Here is a 21,610-nt window from a genome sequence, read left to right on the forward strand (position 1 = left end):
ATTTGACACTTGGGTCGCACTGTCGCACTATAGTCCATGTAATTTTTTAAAATTATCAACGATTTTTAGTATTGAAATTGCTCGACGGCTTCCACTTTCTTTGCGATTGTGGTACTTGTCCTTGCTCTCTTCATTGTGGATCACAATTATCACAACTACTTAATAAAGTTTGCCAAAAATATTAAAATAATTATGCATGTCGCATACTAAAAAACATAACCTAACTTAAAATCAATGTTTTGAAATCAACGGTCGATAAATTGTGGACTATAGAGCGAAGGCCTATAGCGAGACTCTACTGTAAATATCAGTACGGGTTTTCTTTAATAAATACTTTCTATTTTATATCTGGAAAATTTTCTGTAATTTTTAAACAACAATTTTTTGAGAGTTTTTTGTCCATTGAAATGTTTACTATGATTTTCGTACAATTTCATTTTACGTGGGGAATAGAGAAAGTTGGCTGTTTAAAAAACAGAAAAAATACAGTAGAATTCCTCAAATATGAACATAGTACTACGTATTTACTCTGTAAGGGATAATACTTCACACGGAACCACTCACACAAAGCACACTTCGGGTCTAATTTGGTGCAAATAGTACTGAGTAAAAAGTATGGGCGTACATGATGATACTGAGTATTCGTACAACGTATATATGTACACAATTTATACGTAGTTTGGTCCCGCCGGGTGAGTCAGATTAAGGTTTTAAGAATCAAAACCCACGACAGCTAATAAAACTCATTATCATAAAGCTAAAAGTTGGAAATATAAATATATAAATGGTTGGTCAGCCGGGTATTTTGTTAAAACGTGTTCTCCTTTGTGATGAGTGGCGCCAGTGAGTCACATTGGTAGGTACTGGAAACAGTGCACACCCCGATCGTTCAGTGACAGTCGCAAACATTTTGACAGGTCAAAGTTGTAAAAATCCATTTGTATTTTATCGAAAAAACCACTCAAGAAGTGCATTTTCCCGTGCGATACATGTCTCAATGGATGCCCCAAGTGTCCTCGGTGAAATGGCGCAATAGCGGGTAGTGGGAAAAGTGGTGCGAAAGACGCATTGTGGAGTTTATATCTCCACCACACTTGGTTGTTCACACACACAGAAAACGGAAAGAAAATGTCAAAGCTGTCTTTCCGGGCGAGGGCTCTGGACCCCTCGAAGCCCCTCCCGATCCACCTGGCGGAGGAGCTGCCCGACCTGCCAGAGTACTCGGCCATCAACAGGGCTGTGCCCCAGATGCCCAGCGGCATGGAAAAGGAAGAGGAGTCTGTAAGTTGAGCCTCTACGCCATTTTAGACACACATCTCGCACCCATACATTCGTCCCTTGAAAGCATACAATATGCTGCTCTCTCGCTGCCAGAACATTATGCTCCGGATGAGGGAGCGAGAAGGGCAGAGGGACGGAAGAGCGCGCCAGAGATGAATGGTACTCTGGCGTCAAGAAAGGACGTTCAAAGCTTGTGCTGTGACGCGTAAACAATGCCCAAGAGTAGTTGCGTCAACAATTCAAAATTAATGTAAACAATTCCAATTCAATGATTATTTGTTTACGGTTTTTTTTTAAAGAATTTTTTCCCACCCAGCGAGCAAAGTTAGCTGAAAAAAGCAGCATTTTCAGTATATTTTTGCTGAATTGACCAGCAAAAATATGCTGATCTGTCAGTAGTTCTTGCACAAAAAGTGCTAACCAAATATATGGAAATGGCACTGCCTCGTGAGTGGCGGTTTAAAATTAGCAGAATTCAGCTGAAAATACTATGTTTTTAGCTGAATTGAAATCGCTTAGCACTTGGTGTCCGCTGGGCAGTGTGGATAATTCAAATAGAACAAAAATTTGTAAGTTTAAAAAAAACTTTTTAGAGCTTACCTGGCTAGATTGATATGAATCTATTTTTATAACAAATAAATAAAATTATCGGAATTATTGAAACGAAGGGGACATGGTGTCCACAATAAAATGTTTAACATTACAGTGGGACTCTCGTTAATTCAATTCTTTTGAGATGGGCTGCGTTTTAATTCGGCAGCAATTAAATTAAAAAAAAGAGTTTTTTGTCTTTTGATTAAAGTTTGATGATAATGAAATTAAGGAAATCACTGAGAGAAAAAAAAGAGGGTGCGATTAACTTCTTTTCTTTAGAACTTTAACACTTTTTAGGTGTAAAAATATATCAACATTTTTTTAATGTTAATGTTACACATATTTAAGGGTAAAATTAACATGAAAAAAGTTTATTTTAACCCCTAATACACCTAAAAAGGGTAATATTTACACCGATTTTGGATCAATACTGCAGGGTAAAATTAACATTTCCGGAATGTTATTTTAACTTTTCCGGATTTCTCTCAGTGAGTAGATTCTCACTCAATTGGGCTCTTTCTCAGTTGGGGAAAAAAGCAAATTTGCTCAAATTCTGCTGGTTTTCTCTTATTTTATGGATATTATTTATAATTGAGCGATTTTTGTGGAATTTATAATGACTTTCACGAACAAACATATCGATAATTCGTATGACATTTTACTATAAATGCCCAATTGAGAGATAGTATGCTTAAAATTGCCAGGTTTTCTTAGTTATGATGTGCTTTACACTATTAAGGGGTTTTCATAAAACTTACCTTGAAGTTTACAATAAATATGAGTATATATATATATATATATATATATATATATATATATATATATATATATATACAAAAGATCGTGGCATTTCAAAGAGTTGACGCCCGATTTTCTCTCTAGTTCATGTGAAATGTCGGTCCCAAATGTCCGAATTTAAAATAATCTACTGTACTAATACATTTAGCCCTTCTCTTCATTATGGTATTTGCTTAAAAATACTAGTAGGATTCATTTGAAATTGATATTGAAATATAAGGCGAATAAAGTGCAGGATTTAGTCGGCGTTTAGTTCTATTCATAAACAAGATTTTTAGACATGCATTTTGTTTTAACACAAGTCGATTGATATAGATTCACTCTAAATTCGGTTCGATCATCTTCCGTTCAAGAAAAAATCCTACTAACCTAAATGGCATCCGAATTCGAGTACAAGCATCCCATAGGTGAGAAGATTTTTAGTTACTTAAGTTTTTCAATGACGTGAGAAAGATACCCGCCTGTCGAGGGTAGAAATACATAATAGTAATACAGTGAATTACACTTTCAAAGGAATTCTCGGGACCGAAAAAATGCACGCGAATTCACTCCAGTGACACAGAAAAATTGCATACCCACAGGAGAGGTCTGTGGAATAAGTTTCGGAAACGCCGTGATGTATGCAAAAATTTTCAGCGCCAATTTTTCAGCCTACACTCAGTCCCGGCATTAAGCTCTTCGGGATTATGCACATGACGGAATTATGCACATACAATTATGCAAGTTTGCCTACCATTGGGAGTCAATATATGAAATCATTTTTGAACTACGCCTGAATGTATACTATGTTGCGAAAAAAATTGCTACTTTTTCAGAATAAAATTTTAATTTCTTTTATTAAGGTAATTTTTTTAATATTCTAACCATTTATTGAAGAACTCTGGCCAAAAAGTACTGTTTGTGTATGAATTTCTATTAAACAGTTGAATCTTTTTGTTTGAACTACTTTTATTCCGCGCGAAATTCGTTCTACGGCCGATGTAATCAAAAGAAAGCCCCTGCGGGTATGCAAATTTTCTCGATGCGTAATGCCATTTCGCGCGTTTTTTCGGTCCCAAAAATGTGCATAATACCGGTATTGAGTATATTTTCAGCGCCAACGACTCATAAGAAATGTATTTACATACATTTAGGAGCATTTCAAAAATCATTTTATAAATGAGCTCCCATTAGTAGGCATTTTATATCAAATTCTTTCAATCCGTTTTCACTTGAGCCTCTTTTTTAAATCCCATTTAGGAGAGACCGGGGTACTTTTAGCCAGCAAATGAGGCATTTTTTTCGCGCATGATTTGTCAAAATATGATAAGGTTTGTTTAATATATTTATTTTGATAAGTAGTATTAGGATATTGGCTATATGAAAGTGTAGTTAAAAGCTCTAAAACCGTTGGCTTTTTCTATAGGGGATCACAAAAAAAATTACGACACATTGGCTACATGTACCTCGGCCTGGATAGATATAGCCACTTTCGGGGTACTAATTGCCACCAGTTTTTCAGACGAAATTTTAAACTGGCACGCGAAAACGCGCAAAAAAAAATTTCGACTTTTGCGCGCAAGATTCACTGTTTGCGCGCAATTTCTTTTCTTGCGCACAAGCTCTATTTTTGCGCGTAAACTTTTTTACGAGAAAAACATTTTTTTTAGACTGGAGAAGGTAATACCAACCAACAAAAAGGTTTCAGGTCCCGGTTTCCAGAAAAAGCGTTTAGTTTCTCTGTGGATTCGTCCTTCTTTACACAGTATATTTTGTTCCGAAAAAAGTCGCACATTTGGGGAAAAATTAGGTATTAACTCTTTCCGGACCGCAGCATATGCTGCAAGCCAATTTCACCATTTTTTAATCAAAAATATCTAAGCTCAGGAATTAATTGAGGTCCTACAAAAAATGTCTTATATTTGGACATCCTTATAGTATGTAATCATCCACTAGAATGGGATTTTTATCAGTTCTGAATAATTAAAAAACATTGTTTTTCACAAAACATTCATATGCTGCTTTGGGTACTCAGAGTCCCAAAAGAGACGAAAGAGTTAAGGATTGGTTTTTTTTTGTTCCCCCCCTTAAATCCCTTTGCTCAGGTCTTAGGCCACAGGCCTATTTTGACCGAAATCCTGTCCAATAAAAAACCTAAAAAGGATCAAACTGTCAATAACTTAAAAAAAATAAATAAATAATCAATAAATAACAGAAACGGACTACAACACACTTAAAATCCACCACTATGAGTGTAAATAGCAAGACTACATTAAGGATTGGTTTCACGAAATATTTTTTGTTACTGGTATTTACCTTATTTATAAATCGCCCTTCACATTAACATTTTTAAAATTGTGAAAATTTGCATTCATTGATTTTGTCAGAAAAATTTCTTAAATTTTTCAGCTATTTTTGTCCCTAACGTCCGTAAAGGTGCGAAAAATACTGAATTTAGACAATGTTGTGTATAAAATTTGCTCTTCTTAAACATAAAATGGTTAAATTGTGCATAAAACTCTCAATACTTAATCATAAAAGATTAATTAATCATTTTGCTGAAGCATGAAACGGCTAGTTAAACAGTCTCTGCTTGAGCAGTGTATTTTAGCAAAATACATATATAATACAATCTTCAGTTTTGTGTGACAGGTCAGAGAAAAAACAACAAAATGTCGCTCGCGGCATTTTGCGTTTTCAAGTGCAAAAAATATTGTTTTAAAGTAATATAACTTTAGAAAGAATCTTATTTCCTGAAAGATATGTTATTCTAGTTTGTATATTTCGATTGATAAATGTGAAAAAACTAAAAGTAAAAATTTTAGAAGAAAAAAAGGAAGACCGCCTGTGGGCGGTCTTATCCGTTTAAGGGTAAAATTTTCAAAAATTATCGATTTTTTTATTTATTTGTTTTGGTTATTCTGGTAAAATATATTATTATTTTGCAATAAATTAATCATGGAAAACAATTGAGACTACACGAAGGCTGTCCAGAATGAGTAAAATGGTCGATTTCTGCGAAATTAATAAAGAAGCAGACTTCAACAGTGATGATGAATTCCGTAATTCGTCCTTTAATGCCCCAGATCGTGAAATAAACCCAGAAGATGAGCAATGTATTTCAAAGGACCTTCAAATTATACAAGAAGGTGACGTTTTCATGGCTGATCTGTGACCTATTCGGTAAAAATCAGTCTTATTGAAACACATTGAGCTTCATTAACATAAAAATTATAAACGTTTTTTTCCTAAAAATTATTATTTCTTAGATAATCATACAACATTCATCCATAAAAAAACGTTTAAAATTCATTTATTTTACTATTTGTTCAATATTTTTCAATTAAAAGGGACAGATAATCCTAACCGGCTTATGTAGGTGAGATTCTTAACGTGAGCTAACTCGGAGTACATGCAAATTCGATTTAGAGCTGAAATTGTGAGTCGCCATTCAGTTATCTTGAATCAAATTCGTGAAATTATACAAATTTTGTATTTTAACCAAAATATCAAGGATTTGGATGAACTGGCACAAAAGTGATATATGGGTGAAATGTAGACCAGAATGTACTCTATAATTTTCCTATAGAACATGATCTAATCGATAACTCAGGAGCCAAGATAAGCGAGGTTTTTTGTTTCTTAACTCGTTTTTTCATCCAGAGTGCCCCAAGTAGTCATTTGTTGAACTTCAACTATATCAAAGAATTGTTGTATTTTGTGGGACTTTCCATTTAAAACCATATTTTAAGTGTCTTTGTGGAGTAGAGGCAGTCAAATTGGCATCTGAGTGATTTCAAACCGTTATTATTGGAAAAATCAATTTTTTCACACTTAAACGGCAAAATCGAAGTGATAGCGTAGTCTGAGCGGAAAATGATGTATGGACGAAATGTAGAGACAAATGTGCTCTACAATTATGTCGAAGTAATCATCAAAATCGGTTCAGCGACAGTCGAGATAATTGAGGTTATGTGATATTGAAATTGGTTTTTCGACTGTGGCGCCCCTGGTGTTGGTCCCACAAAGTTCAAATGTTCTAGAAAGTTGTAGCATTTGGTGAGATCTTTCGTTTAAGCCCTTATTCATCAAAATCGGTCACATAGAACCGGAGATATGATTTTTTGAATTTCGTGAACTTTGACCCCTCATATCTCCGGTTCTGTTTTAACCACAGCGCACATTTGCACCATTTTGGAAACGTCCTAGACTGGACTACAACATACTAAAATTTCATTAACTTGCACAATGACGTTTTTGAGAAAAATGACTTTGAATTTCGATGAATTTTGACGCTATCGCAGCACCACCTGTGGTGACTTTTTGAACTTTCATCTGAAAGTGCTCATCGAGACGAAACCAAAAAGGTAAAATTTAGGTCGCTATGTTAATTAGAACCGGAGATAGAGGCCGGTCAATGTTCGAACTTTGACCCCTTATAGCTCGGGTCAGGGGGGTCGGGGGACCTTAAGTTTGGTATTGATCGAAAGCTCTAAAGTCCAGCTATAACATCAAAATTTGAATCCGATCGCTGCCATAGGGCGGAGCCATTGAGAATACCCCAAAATGGCGGAAGGAGGGGTGGAGCTGGGGAGTCAATGCACCAAGTTGCAATTTTCACCCGATATATAACCTTTGCCGAAAACCGCAAGTCGATATCTCTTTTAGTTTAGGAGCTATTAAGCTCCAAAGAGCGGCCGACCGGCCGGGAACGTAAAATAGCCACATATATATTCGTGATCAGGAAGTGGCGAAACACATTTTGGCCAAGTTTGAGGTCGATCGGACGACATGAAATTTTGTTAGGATTATAGTAGGTGAGATTGTTAAGAATCTCACCTAATATTTCAGTCTTTTTATGCCTTAAACGGATATGACCGCCTGGAGGCGGTCTTTACCTTTTCTCACCTGGCGCCCAAACGGAAAGAGATAATGAAGAATGGATGGTATTTTTGAGTTCAGTGGACCATTAATTACCCTAGACAAAATTATTTAACTACTTTTTTTGGATATTAAAGAAAACACCGTTAGAGGGTTAAGTTGCCCAGAGAGAAAAGGCAGCAGCTTATTCGAGCCTTTTTGGCGTCTTGAACCTTTTTTTCTCTTTCTTTTCACATGCGCAATTATTATAACGCGCACGCTGCGCACTTAATGTGTTGCTCCTGGCTTACACAACCTGTGAAAGAGCTTTTCCACCGTTTTGCTCTGGAGGTTGGTCACCAATGCTAAGACGGCGGTGGACGCTCGTTACTCTCTTTTTACCACACTATGCTTTCAAGAGATTTGTGTCTCAAAAGTCAAATATTATAATAAAATAAATAAAAATTTAATATGATCTAAATTATAAAAAAATATACCTTCATCGTAAAATAGTTAAAATTATTTTACTCATAAAACTAATTCAAATTCAATTATTTCGCAACAAAATTTAACAGAAATTGGTAAGAGGTAAAAAATTACATTTCGTCTTTTGTGTAAACAATAATGTAATCTTTGTTATCTTGTTAAAAAAATGACATTTCTTTGGGGCTATCCGTAGGAGCATCATTTGCAACGTGCCATCTGCACTGGCCTCATCATCCCAACACCTGAGGTTTTTCAGACCGATCCTGAGTTCTATGACAGGAACTATCCCAAGGATTACAAAATGCCGCGCCAGTTGATTCACATGCAGCGTAAGCAATGTCTTTGGTCTATCCCTTCCGTAAGAACTATCTGACTGCGGTTTCTTGGGACCGTTTTTTTTTAGCCATCAGCATGGAGCAGGATATCCCGGACTATGATATGGACAGCGGGGATGAAGTGTGGGTTAATTCACGGTTGGACCTGAATCCATACAAGTTTGAGCAGATGATGGATCGTCTGGAGAAGAGTTCCGGGCAGACTGTCATTACGCTGAATGAGGCGAAGGCTCTACTTAAGCAGGATGACGAAATCAGTATTGCAGTGTACGATTATTGGCTCAATAAGCGACTTAAAACGGTAAGGATTAAACTAAGATAATGACTTTAGAAATTCTGAGATAATTTCTTTTTTTTCAGCAACATCCTCTGATACTCTCTGTGAAGACGGAGAATCGGGGCGGACAGACAGCCAATAATCCCTATTTGGCATTTAGAAGGCGAACTGAAAAGATGCAAACGCGGAAGAATCGCAAGAATGACGAGGCTTCTTACGAGAAAATGCTCAAATTGAGGTACATTTTTTCTGGTTATCTTTCTTAGGGAAAATATAAACTGAATTATTGGTAAAACCTTGTAGACGAGACCTCAGTCGAGCAGTCACCCTTCTGGAGATGATCAAGAGGCGTGAGAAGGCAAAGCGAGAGCATCTGCACTTGAGCATTGAGGTATTTGAGAAGAGATACCAAGTTCGGGATTTCAGTGGACATCTTTTGGCGGAATATTCATCAAATGCTTCCAAAAATGCCAAGTATTTAATTTTTGTCTTTTTGGATTTTTATTTCCAAGGATATTCTAACAATATATGTTTTTTTTTATCCCTATAGCAGATCTGCTTTCGCTCCACTCCTAGGCAATCAATACTCACACTTAGCCGGATCGCATTCGTCCGCGTCGACGACGTCCATGTGGCCGAATTCGAACAATATGAGCTATTCAGCTCAGTATTCTGGCCATCATCATCATCACCACCATCACCACTCACAGATGTTCGGAGGAGTTAAGGGTGACATGGATATGGGGCTTAATCTGGTGGCCAATAGCAGTGGATCGTCGCGCAAGGAGAAGAGACAGTACAAGAAGAGGAAACATAAATACATTCCACGTAGTGCTCAGGGTAGCAGCTCGATAGGAACGTCCAGCGCAGCAAACTTAATTCCAGGTTGGTCAATAGTTCTTCTTTTACAGCTTGTGATTTAAATCAAAATTCAGAAGAGCTACAGGTTTAGGGGTGTAGGCTATTATTCCGTCCAGAGATTTCCAGTCCAGACGCTCTAAACACTCAATTATTGAAGCCATTTACATCACTGCATTGGATTGAGATTGAACTGTGCTAAAATCCAATTTTTGGATAATTCAATATCAATCCAATGCGACTGTGTAAATGGCCTCATTCACTCATTTGAATATATTCGGAACTACCTTTGTCATATAATACCTCCCCTTTTTATAACATATTTTTTAACATTTAGTGAAACCAGCACTTTACCTTTGTGGTAAGTACTGGACCAAATTTCGGCCAGCTTGCAATTTCGGCCACTTATTTCGCCCTCACATTTTCATGCATTTTTAGTTTTTGCATACTCTAGAGATTATACAATGCCAAAAAAACGAAAATGTCGTTTCAATGAACGAGATGATGTGAAAAAGACTGGAAGAATTCCGGAAAGGCAACTCTGAGAAACAAGGTGGCCGGAATAGTACCCAAAGTTATGCCTACATTTTTATTAATTTTAAAATGTATTAAGAATAATTTTAGAGAGTACAAAGACGATAAATTATCTATAATCTTCCAAGCAACACTCCTTAAAAAGAAGTAACAAAAAAAAATCAATTTGTATTAAAAAATATAACATTTCAAACTTATCACTTTGGCATTTGTATGCAACTATGCCGAAATTTGGAGCAGTTACTTTAAGATTTTAAAAAGAATTCTTGAGAATATAAAAAAAAACTGAAAATTAAAATAAAATTTTCAAAAATTATAAATTCTTCTCAAAACCATGAAAAATTCGAGACTCTAAATAAATATCGTAATAATAATAATGGTGGCAACATTCTATAGAGGAACTTAGGCGTCCCGCAATGGAAGTTCGGAACATCCATTATTATTTTTAGCTGAGATTCTTTACAATCTCAGCTTTTGTGGTCACAGGTGAAATCCGACCTCGTCAGATCGGGCCCAAATTTTGGATGTACACGTTTTGACACTCATAGATCACGAAAATCATGTGCGCCAAAAATCGATTTTCGTGGACGTCCCGTCACGTCCCGTCCGTTACATTTCGACTTCTGGAGGGAGAACGGAAAGACATATCGACAAGCGGTTTTCGGCAAAGGTTAAAAGTCATTGGGCCGCTAGAAGTTGATGATGTTAAATCCACCCCCCACCCCCACCCCCTAACGCCATTTTGGAACACGCCCAAATTTTGTTTTTTCAATAACTCAGCCCCTATGGCATCAATCGATCTCAAATTTCGATCGATACTAAACTTCACCCCTTCCGACCCCCCTGACCTTAGTTAGAGGGGGTCAAAAATTGAATTTTTGAATAGACATATCTCCGGTTCTAATTATCGGAATGCAAAAAAATTTGGTATTTTGGAAAGCTCTCGTGGAGCACTACAACCCTTGTGACACCCCAATTTTATCCGACTTAATCGAAGGTCCGATTAATCGAAAAATCGATTTTCGATTAAGCGATTTTGAATATTTCGAAAACTAGCCGATGCTTTTTCTTTAAAATTTAATATGTTGTAGCTGGGGTCGAGGCCTTTCCAACGGTGGGTCGCACTCCTCCCTTGATGTTCTCTGACCCGAGCTATAATCAAAAATGTGTTGACCGGACTGCATTTTCTGTATTTATAAAGGAATTTCGATGAAATTATTAACCCTTTATTAACCTATTTCAATGAACTTTTTTTTTCTTTTGTTGGTCTTCCCCACTCAGACTATTTAAAATAGAAAATGACCAGTGATAAGCCCAGATAAGCTTATGGTAGCTGAGATTCTTTACAGATGATCTCGAAATGCGTGCAACTCGGAATGCGTGAAAATTCGATTGTGAGTTGAATTTTGGGGGTAAAGAAACGCGTCGAGCCAATTTCATCCATTTCGACTGCCGAGAACAGTTTACTCGACGCGATTCTTTACCCCCAAAATTCAACTCACAATCGAATTTTCACGCATTCCGAGTTGCAAGCACCCCGAGTTGCACACATTTCGAGGTCACCTGTAAAGAATCTCACTCAGCTACCATAAGCTTATCTGGGCTTATCACTGGTTTTCTTATACGGGATGAGGTTGTCAGTCTCATGTACCGTGGAATCAAGTGCAGTGAAGCTCACTGGATACAATTCGAACACATTTAACACCAGAAAAATTCCTGGTGACCTAAAGGGGATTAGAACCTGGGACATTTGCATCATAGAGTGAGTGCTCTACCACTTGACCCATTGAGTGCAGACTCTAAATATCCCAGGACCTAAAATCCCAAGACTGAACTTTTCTGTGTACCGAAATTTCGGGAACATTAAATCCCGTGCTCCCGAATATCTTTGGATCCTGAAAAGCCTAATTTAGATTCGAGATTTCAAAATTGCAGCACTTTACGTTACGATTTCGTGATTCGAAACTAATTTTTATTCAGTAGTGGAGAGTGGAGACTGGGGCAAAGAGTCACAAAACGGATATTTTATTTTCTTACAAGTTACCAGAGCACCCCAGAAATTTCTAATTAGTGCAGTTTTATAAGAAATTTACCGCTCTACAATTTTGTGAAAGTCATTTTCCTTTAGTTTGTAAGGGAATACATTTATCGAGCCGTTTTCTAAATTTGTGACTGTTCTCAATAATGCTGGGGCAAATAGTATGACGCATGAGATATTATCACATTTTGATTCGCTTTATTACGAGCTTCAGTAAATTAAACAGAATATCTAGATGACATATTTTCATAGGAAATTTTTCCTCTACACCTTTGTAAAACAAAGTTTTCTCTATTTGAACGAGAAAAACGCTTTTAAGCTATTTTAGAAAAAAAACACACAAGAGACTGCAAATCGTTTGACCAATACAAATAACAATAATGGCGAGACATGGCAATGACGTTTCTTTTCGCCGTGAGACTTCAAAAATAGCTGTGGTTTTCGTTACTTTTTGCTCCATACCTTTTGTTACAGTAGAGTCTCGCTTATCCGTGGACTTTTTTTCCGTGTGACAAAAAAATCCGTGAGACAGTTGAATTTTCAAAATTTTGATGACACATATTGTTCCCGTTTTGGTTTTTTTTTTTGTTAAGCAAATGTGCTATATCTACAGTAATTCTTACTCACTGTAACGTTTTTGGACAGTACGCATGTTTAGAGAGACTGTCGGATTCAGTCAGGTCAGGATTCACTCCATAAATTTTCAATGTAAACAAAAAAATCGTTGGATTTCAAACAATTTAATGGGTATCACTCTCAAAATCCGTATGACATTTTGGTCCCGCTCTCACGGATAAGCAAGAGTCTACTGTACTTTTTACCCAAAGTGATCGCTTTTAATAAAAGGATTTCTGGAGAAAAGAATCTTTGTAAAATTCTAAAATAGATAGCGGCTTCATATTCAGAGTATCCTTATCGTTTAGGAAATATTCAATTTTGGAAAATAAATACGTAAAAATTTATACAGTAGAGTCTCGCTATAGTCCATATTTGGTTTCAAATTTGACACTTGGGTCGCACTATAGTCCATGTAATTTTTTAAAATTATCAACGACTTTTAGTATTGAAATTGCTCGGCGGCTTCCACTTTCTTTGCGATTGTGGTACTTGTCCTTGCTCTCTTCATTGTGGATCACAATTATCACAACTACTTAATAAAGTTTGCCAAAAATATTAAAATAATTATGCATGTCGCATACTAAAAAACATAACCTAACTTAAAATCAGTGTTTTGAAATCAACGGTCGATAAATTGTGGACTATAGAGCGATGGCCTATAGCGAGACTCTACTGTATCTGCTGTAAGGAAAATAATTCAAAGATAAGATTTTGCCAGGGGTCAGTTCTCCATTTCGGATATTCCGATGCATCCATACGGGTAGCCGCTCTATATCGCAGCTCTGTGTGGACAATCAGTGCCGGTACTATATCACGGCATCCCTTCTTCTTCTTCTTCTGTTTTATGTAAGGCTGTCGGACTCACTCGGGTCCATATAGCCACGGCATCCCTTCTCGGTGTGTGTTTGGGATCAGTGACAGCGAATACTTGTATCGACTGAAGTACCACTTTCATGTCGAAACTCGTTTTCGTACCAGCCTCTATTGTTTTTAGGCGGTTCACTTTTTTGCCAATATGCACCATTGACATTACTATTCATTCATTCACTGGACGAATTCGAAGCCGATATGGCATGAGAAATCTTTTTCTGCTGCCGCTCAGCTCCGAACCCACGACCTCGCAGTCACAGAGCCACTGCACTATCCACTGACCCACTCGAGGCGCTAAAATAATTCAAAAATAGGGCTAAAAATTTCAATATATTTTATTTTCTAAATTCCTTGTTCAAATTCTAAGAATACGACATTGAAGAATATCTATAGAGGCTATCTATGGAAAAAAAATAAGCCGCTATCTTTTTTATCTTGGTAGATATTTAATTTTCAAATTTTCGCTTTGTGACTTTTTGCCCCAGTCTCCCCTACATACTCTAATTCCAGAATTAGGCCTGATCTTAAAATCAGTCGAAATCTTGAGATTTCAGGATTTCAAAAGTCCGAAAGTTATTCAAAAATGCCGAAAGTCAAAATCTCGAAAGCCAGAATTACGAATGAGCCAAAATCCCGAAAGCCGAAATCCCGAATGGGCCAAAATTCCGAAAGCCAAAATCCCGAAATCCTGAGTGTTACAGCTACTCCCACGATTGCACCCGCGCTTGCTAGAGGCAAAGAGAAATCTTCTGTGCCTTAGGAAATTATTCTAAACATTTTCCTCCATATAATTTCATCCCTTTCAGGATTTTGAAAATTCGGGATTTTGGCTGCCATCGATTTGGAATATAATTATACTAAGCCGTCTCTCGGCTAATCCTCAAGTCCGTCAAGGCCTTTAGATTTGAATCAGAAAACCAGTATAATATAAGCTTCAGAGCTGAGGTTTATCTTCTCGTTATGGCTTAATTGCTATAACTTCTTAGGATATGTGTTTTTTTTTTTAATTAGGACCATTATTAGTCGTAAAAAATCCATGATATTGCATTTGATTTAAAAAATAATGCTGAGGGCCAATTTTTGAAAGTCTCACTCGCACCCGCGAGCTCTTTAGTGGCCGAGAGAAATTGACTCGCACACCCCGCAGATTCTGGAGTACGTGCAACGAGTACTTTATGTTTTAAAGAAGCAGTTACAGAAGGATTTGAATCTGCGGCGTGTGCGAGTCAATTTCTCCCGGCCACTAAAGAGCTCGCGGGTGCGAGTGAGACTTTCTAAAATTAGCCCTCTGGAGTTGCATTTTGTTTAGAAATTCAATACCTTTGGATGCTGGGCTAAACCTCAGTACAAAAACGGTTTAAGTCTTAAATCGTAAAACCATAACGATATTAAGGTAATAAATCCCAATTCAATTTCTCTCTCCAGGTGGCGGAGATTCTGTGGTGTCGTCGGAGGAGGATGATTTGCTTTACAGTCTGTCACAGGGCGGAGCTGGGGAAATGTCGGAGGATGAGGGCACGTATGCCTTCCGACGGAACCTGAACTGTCAATACAAAAAGCCAATTCACAGTGGGGTGGGAGCGTGGTCGCGAGTGTCGCGTGCGAGAAATACCTGTCCCAGCTATCGGTGTAAGTTTACGCTAGGCTCCGTGAGTGATAACGAACGGAGTTTTGTGCGGAGACGTGTTGGTCGAGGAGGGAGGATAGTGATTGATCGGTTGTCCACTGATGTGGACGATGTGTGGTCTAAGTTGGATTATACAATTTTCGACAGTTGGAAGGCACAAAAAGAAGCCGAACAGCCGATTGTTGTAAAGCTGGAGGACGTGGAGGGTCGAGGGGAAGGTGTGTGCAACGGTGAAGGTAGTGAGGTGACAGTATTGAAGTCAGACAATGAGACAGTGCCGAATAGTGTGAGTCCACTACGAGATGATTGTGTGGATTGGTGTGAGCAGGATATGGAGGACTATGAAGACATTGTGCCACAAAATGTGCGCGAAATGTTAAGAAAAGGTGATTTTACGCGGGAATCTCTGTCGTGCTATCGACCAAAACGTCCTGCGATAGTGTCACATTCACCATCCCCAGTTCCGGAACTCCTTGAGGACAGAGATGTCCATTTGGAGATTCAAGCGATTGAAGATAGGAGTCTTACGTGTGATTTTCTTCTCTCGGACAACATCTTCTACCCCACACCCTTCACCCTAGATGATCTTATAAGTTCTAGTGATCTCAATTTAGACAGTGATTTCACCACCAGCCTCCACGATGACACAACCTCAGATACCCAGCCAGATGTCAGTATCGGATGCTCCAAGTTTACTGTGGCAGATGCCTCAGGAAGTCACAAGTCTGAAGCGTCACCCAGTAAAGCCCTACAGAGCAGCACAAGGACATCCAGGAGAGCGTCCACTGAGAGGATGGAAAGTGAAAATATCGCAGACACATCCAATGACAGTGATGATGTTCCTCTCGTGGCCTACCAGATTGAGTCCCAGGCAGCTGCAGCAGCAGCAGCAGCAGCAGCCGCCGCTGGGGCATCAACATCATCCGCGGGAGTTTCAGAGGCACAAGGAATCGTCCTGGGACTCTCGACGCCCTCCAGGAGTGTCCTCAATGGCTCCAATGACAACAAGAATGGTGAGTTTTTCTCTGTGATTTTTTTTTAAAATAATGTTGATTTATCAAAAGCGCCCTCAAAATTGCATAATACCAAAATCTTCGTCTAACCTTTTTTGCGATTTTTCAATTCGTATATTTTTTCAAATGATATCTTCACAATATTTTCTGGTTTTTAAATATTGTTCTTATTTAAAAAATTTTTGAGATATTTTATTTTCTAAAACACGGAAATTATTTTGTCAGAAAATTAAATGAAATTTATTAAAAATAGTGTTTTGCCTTTGGAAGAAGTGATTAATTTTTGTTTAAAAAACATGTTTTTCTTTCACCAAAAATAGAAGTTTTAAGAAGACCGTTAAAATGTCCAATTTTTTTTATGGAATTTGCAACTTACCAAACACTCAAATTTTAAAGTATTTTTTCTTATAGAATTTTTTATATTATATTAAAATTAATCTTTCGGGCTGAAAAGTGTCAGAAAGCGCGGGAAAAAAAATTATTAGGGTTATACGTTTCCAGGTTGCCTTTTCTGCCTTTCTTAAACCAGTAAATAAATTAAACGAACCAAAATACCACAAATTTGTTAAAACTTTTAAAAGTCACAGGTTACAAAGCATCCAATATTTTGCGAAATGCTCGAACTCGGACTTAGTGGTTAATAACCGATTTGAACCAATTCCTAAATTACTCAAAAGATCGCCCAAATTTGCTTAGGATTAATAGAACTGACTTCAGGACAAAATTTACTTATCGGTTCACAACTGATTGAAACCGGTTCAGTCTTTAGAAATTTTAAGACTTTTCCAACAAGTCCAAATTTGACCTCATTCGGTTGAGAAATACGGTCTCTAGACTAGAGCCTTGTTAACCTTTGACCTTGAAAAACCGTTATTAGTAATCTAATGATTAAACGATATTTTCGTATTACAAACGAAATGTCTGCCTAGGCAACCTCTAAGCTAAGACATAAAAAAATCGACGGCTCCATTCCATTATGCAAAGTCTACTTAGATTTACATTACTGCTTGAGATATCGTCGGTTGCGTCTACTTCTGTCGTACCTGCATTTGTTTTGTATCTGCATTCGGTGCAAGCTACAATACAGACGTCCCCTCTTGCGTGAAATGCTGACACAAAAAAAAGTAGATACGACAGAGGTAGACGCAAACGACGATATCTTGTTCCTGGAACCTAGTTGCCGTGTGTGATTGCTTGAAAACGCGTCGTACGATTGTTTTCATTTTTGGATATGTTTTAGAGATTACCCAGGCGGACATTTCGTCTTTAAACGTAACCACCGTTGAATCATTTCTAATAACGGTTTTCAAGGTCAAAGGTTAAAAAGGTTTTAGAGAGTGCATATTATTAACCGAATGGGGGTCATGTTTATGTTCGTTGGGAAGGTCTTGGAATTTCCGATAAAATCGGACCGGCTCCAATCAGTTATATGAAATCAGAGGGCCAATTTTTGAAAGTCTCACTCGCACCCGCGAGCTCTTTAGTGGCCGAGAGAAATTGACTCACACACCCCGCAGATTCTGGAGTACGTGCAACGAGTACTTTATGTTTTAAAGAAGCAGTTACAGAAGGATTTGAATCTGCGGCGTGTGCGAGTCAATTTCACTCGGCCACTAAAGAGCTCGCGGGTGCGAGTGAGACTTTCAAAAATTACCCAATAAGCAAAACATGGCCAAATCAACGAAATTAAATCGAAATCTCTGAGTCTATCGAGCGTATTTCGAAAATATTTTGTCAAATTTTCGAGTTGGTCAGAAAATGCTCTTTGGGTAGCCCTCAGTTATGAGATGTATTTTGGGCAATAGTGTGAGTGATTCATTACTGGTTTAAATCGGTTGTGAACCAGTAATGAATCGGTTATGAGCCGATAAGTAATTTTCGTCCCAAAATCAATTCTATAACTCTTTGAATTATTTTGGGGGATCTTTTGAGTGATTTAAAAATCGGTTGAGAACCGGTAAATGCGAAGGTACTTTTTAGGTATAGCATCTGAGTCACGAGTTCGATCACTTAGCAAAGCCTGATACGCTAGCCACCCCTTTTTAATTTATAACAGGATCTCAGACTTTTTCAAGCTTTCCAAGAATTTAATTTTTCTTTTTTGACATGGAAATTCAAGCTGGTTTTACGGCAATTTTTAGTAAAAAACAGTTGTTTTGGTTGCTATTTGAGGTACAATTTGATTTGATAATGTGGAATTCTACATGATTCTATTTATTTTAAATTACTGGATCATTATTTTAAATAGCGATATTTCATTTTTAGCTGAGTGATTTTATGATTTTTTGTAAACTTATAATATCTACTTTACTTGACTTTTATTATTCTAAAAAACTTAGGCGAGAGTTTGGGTTTTGTTTTTGGACGAAATATTTGACAAGATCACCTGAAACTTACCCAAATTTTATTATATATATATATATATATATATATATTTTTTTTTTTTCAAATGTCCCTGAACATTTTCTTGAATGTCTTCAGATTTGTTATGTGGAATGTTCATCCGAAACCACTATTTGCTTTCTACAAACGTGGGGAAGTCATACTACCTTTTTTATACTTAACGCTGCAACGCGAGATAAAAACAAAAGAGTCGTTTATTACTTTAGGACGATAGATACAAAATATCACAATTAGAAAAATTTAGATGAAAACAGTTACTTTGGAAAGTTTATTTTAAAAAACAAATATTTTAGGGCATTCAAAAAATGATAGTGACGGACCAATCCAGATTTTGATAAAATATTTTCTTATTATTTGAAATTATAAAATATGCAACCTATAAGGGGATTTTCCATCATTTCGTCCCAGAGGTTGAAATCAACGTTAAGACGGCAGTGGCCGCAATATATTGAATAAAATTTAATAATACTCAAAACTTGATGATTATAAGGATACTCAATGCGTCAAGCGGTAGAGCACTCGCTCTATGATGCAAGTATCCCGGGTTCGAATCCCTTTAGATCACCAGGAATTTTTCTGGCGTTAAAGGTGTTCGGATTGCATCCAGTGAGCTTCACTGCACTTTATTCCCTGAGCATGGGACTGTAAACCTCATCCCGTTCAAGAAAAAAAGAAATAATGCGTGTCTAGAAATCCCCTTGTGGGAAGGCCTAGTTCTTCCATGGAATGTTGTGCCAGCACAGCATTATTATTATTACTTGATGATTATCCCATAACTAATACGTTGCGTTCACATTTATCTCTATGCAGTTGTGGCGCGGAGTAGAAGCAACCTGTTTCAGGCTGTGTCCTCGGGCACTAGTCAGCAGAGTTTAGTGACATTGACGCAGGCTCAGCCGCAGGTTTTTCTAACGCACCAGCCCGTCTTCCAGGGCACAAATAAAGTGGTGATGCATACCGCTAGCCCTGTCACCACATCACCTACGCAGAAATTGATGGTGTCGCAGCCAAAGGGGCGCTTTAGTGCCCTTCCGGGTTCCACAAGTGGCCCAAGTATCAAAGTAAATTCAATGGGCAGCTTAAAGACGGATGTTTCGACGGCTCAGACAATTGGACACCTCACAACGACGGCCGATGGGAAGATTGCCACGATAAAGTCTCAGCCGTCGAGAGGGGGACTCAATATGGTGATCGATGTGGATAGAAAGAGGATTATGTATGCCAATCTGAAGAATAGCAGTCAGGCAGTGACTTCGGGGCAGCAATTTGTTACGCAAATCAATCCGCGGATGGTGAATATCGTACCCATTCAGCAGATCAAGACACAGGGAGAGCTCCAGGGGACCGTTCAGGCGGGGGCGTCGGCGTCAGCGTCCGCTGGAGCATCACCGACATCAGTGAACAACACGGGGAATGCTGGAAGATGAAGTGGTGGTCTTGTGAGTGAGTGCGATGTTTTATTTGTAAATATGTGTTCTATGTAATTATCTCTCAATAATTCTAGAGAAAAGTGAATTAAAGAAAGATAAAACAATGGCATTTCTCTAATTTTTTTTGTGGTTTTTTCCCCTTTTGATAAATGGGCAAAAGTTGTGAAATCAATTAAATTCCTCGTGTTTTCATCTAGTCCAATGTCTATCAGAAACTGAAACACCTCAACCTTTTCAGGAAATTTCTTGTATCAGTCACTTTTTGCTATCGCTCAATTCTCCCTATGACTCCTCTATCAATCTTCGGTGATTGTATCACCAGAAAATAAAACACCACAAATATTGTCCACTTAATCATCGATCTCTACCAAAGTGTGATTGAAAGGCCAGGTACTACTGTACGAATGAGAAAAATGTTCCACTTTATTGTAATTGCTTTGGCTTCTGATACGGATTAATGGGCAAAATTGCCAGTCTGCAATTTCGGATCAGTCGACGATGTTGTTGATCCATTGAATAAAGTGGGATACACGGGTGTGGACTGATGGTGCTCCTACTTGTCCGCATGGAATGAATCCCCAGGATACAATGCCCACCTGAACACCACCTGCCTGAAGGACTGGAGAGCCAGAGTCGCCACTGCAAGCACTAATGCCTCCTGTGAGGGGTCCGGTGCACACCTTAGTATCGTCGAATACATGACCAGCCTGGAGTTCTTCCAGGGCGCTGCGGCAAACGCCATAATCAATGATAGGCACTGGAGCCTTTTGGAGGATATTGGGATTATTGGGGATTGTTCCACCGGATGTATTGCCCCAACCAATAATAGTACTGGCTCCAGAAGGATGACTACCAGCAGTTGGGAGTACTACTGGCTGGATCCAGGGATTGTAGACCAGAGGAGCAGACAGGCGAATCTAAGAAGAGAGCATTTTCTTCAATTCCCTTCTGGCTTGAAACCCGTTTTGCAAATCGACCACTCAAAAAATTGAAGAAAAATAAGAAATTATACTCACAAGAGCAATATCGAAAGGCCCAACAGCGCCTGGCACCCAGTTCTCATGAAGGATGGAATTTGCAATTCCAACTCGTGCTTGATGAGGCTCAGTGATGGCCAAATTGTGCTTTCCACAGAGAACTTCAAGACGACCGACATTGGGAGTCTCAGTGATGCAGTGAGCAGCAGTCATGACCCAATTGTGGTTGATGACTGAGGCACCGCAGACGTGAGTGCTAGCCGTTAGGATAACCCATTGAAGGGAACATATTTGGGGAAATTCACCCGGTAGGGCATCTACACCCCCCACAATCCTTCCACTTCCCACAGAAGAGACAGGAAGAGCTGTAAAATCCACCAGAAACAGAATTAGATCACTTTAAACACAGAAAAACTAAATGGCAATACATACTGGGAAGGGCCAGGGAAACGGCCAAAAGAGTTGATAGCACAATGAGGATCTTCATCTTACGTTTGGTCAGGCTTGTGAGCACGACTGAAATTGCCAGTGGTCTTTTATAGGGGCTTTCTTATCTTGAATTGCAACACCTTGGTAGCCAAATTGTGCTCCTTTATCTGATTACCTTTTGTTGAGGGTTTATAAGTTTAAAA

At 38.2% G+C, this 21,610-nt stretch overlaps 3 protein-coding genes across 4 annotated transcripts in view; 1 reads left to right on the forward strand and 2 right to left on the reverse strand.

Annotated features, from left to right (window-relative positions):
* LOC129801718 (rhodanese domain-containing protein CG4456) overlaps positions 1 to 21,610 on the reverse strand; it is an 887,636-nt gene that overhangs the window by 692,481 nt on the left and 173,545 nt on the right. The window lies entirely within an intron of this gene.
* LOC129801675 (uncharacterized) lies at positions 844 to 20,105 on the forward strand. 2 transcript variants are annotated; one of them, XM_055846946.1, is made up of 8 exons: positions 844 to 1,281; positions 8,192 to 8,327; positions 8,402 to 8,634; positions 8,694 to 8,848; positions 8,914 to 9,084; positions 9,161 to 9,495; positions 14,954 to 16,168; positions 19,382 to 20,105. In XM_055846946.1, the coding sequence occupies exons 1-8, from the start codon at positions 1,129 to 1,131 to the stop codon at positions 19,996 to 19,998; spliced, it is 3,015 nt and encodes a 1,004-aa protein (XP_055702921.1). In that variant the 5' UTR covers positions 844 to 1,128; the 3' UTR covers positions 19,999 to 20,105. The 2 variants fall into 2 exon arrangements, with proteins under 2 accessions (XP_055702921.1, XP_055702922.1); XM_055846947.1 differs by having other exon boundaries at positions 9,164 to 9,495.
* On the reverse strand, positions 20,396 to 21,553 carry LOC129801715 (trypsin-1-like). Its single transcript, XM_055847001.1, has 3 exons — positions 21,411 to 21,553; positions 21,018 to 21,343; positions 20,396 to 20,918 (listed from the first exon to the last, which is right to left on the reverse strand). The coding sequence occupies exons 1-3, from the start codon at positions 21,463 to 21,465 to the stop codon at positions 20,490 to 20,492; spliced, it is 810 nt and encodes a 269-aa protein (XP_055702976.1). The 5' UTR covers positions 21,466 to 21,553; the 3' UTR covers positions 20,396 to 20,489.

This window comes from Phlebotomus papatasi, chromosome 2, assembly GCF_024763615.1.
Source record: "Phlebotomus papatasi isolate M1 chromosome 2, Ppap_2.1, whole genome shotgun sequence".
In the NCBI taxonomy this organism is placed as follows: domain Eukaryota; kingdom Metazoa; phylum Arthropoda; class Insecta; order Diptera; family Psychodidae; genus Phlebotomus; species Phlebotomus papatasi.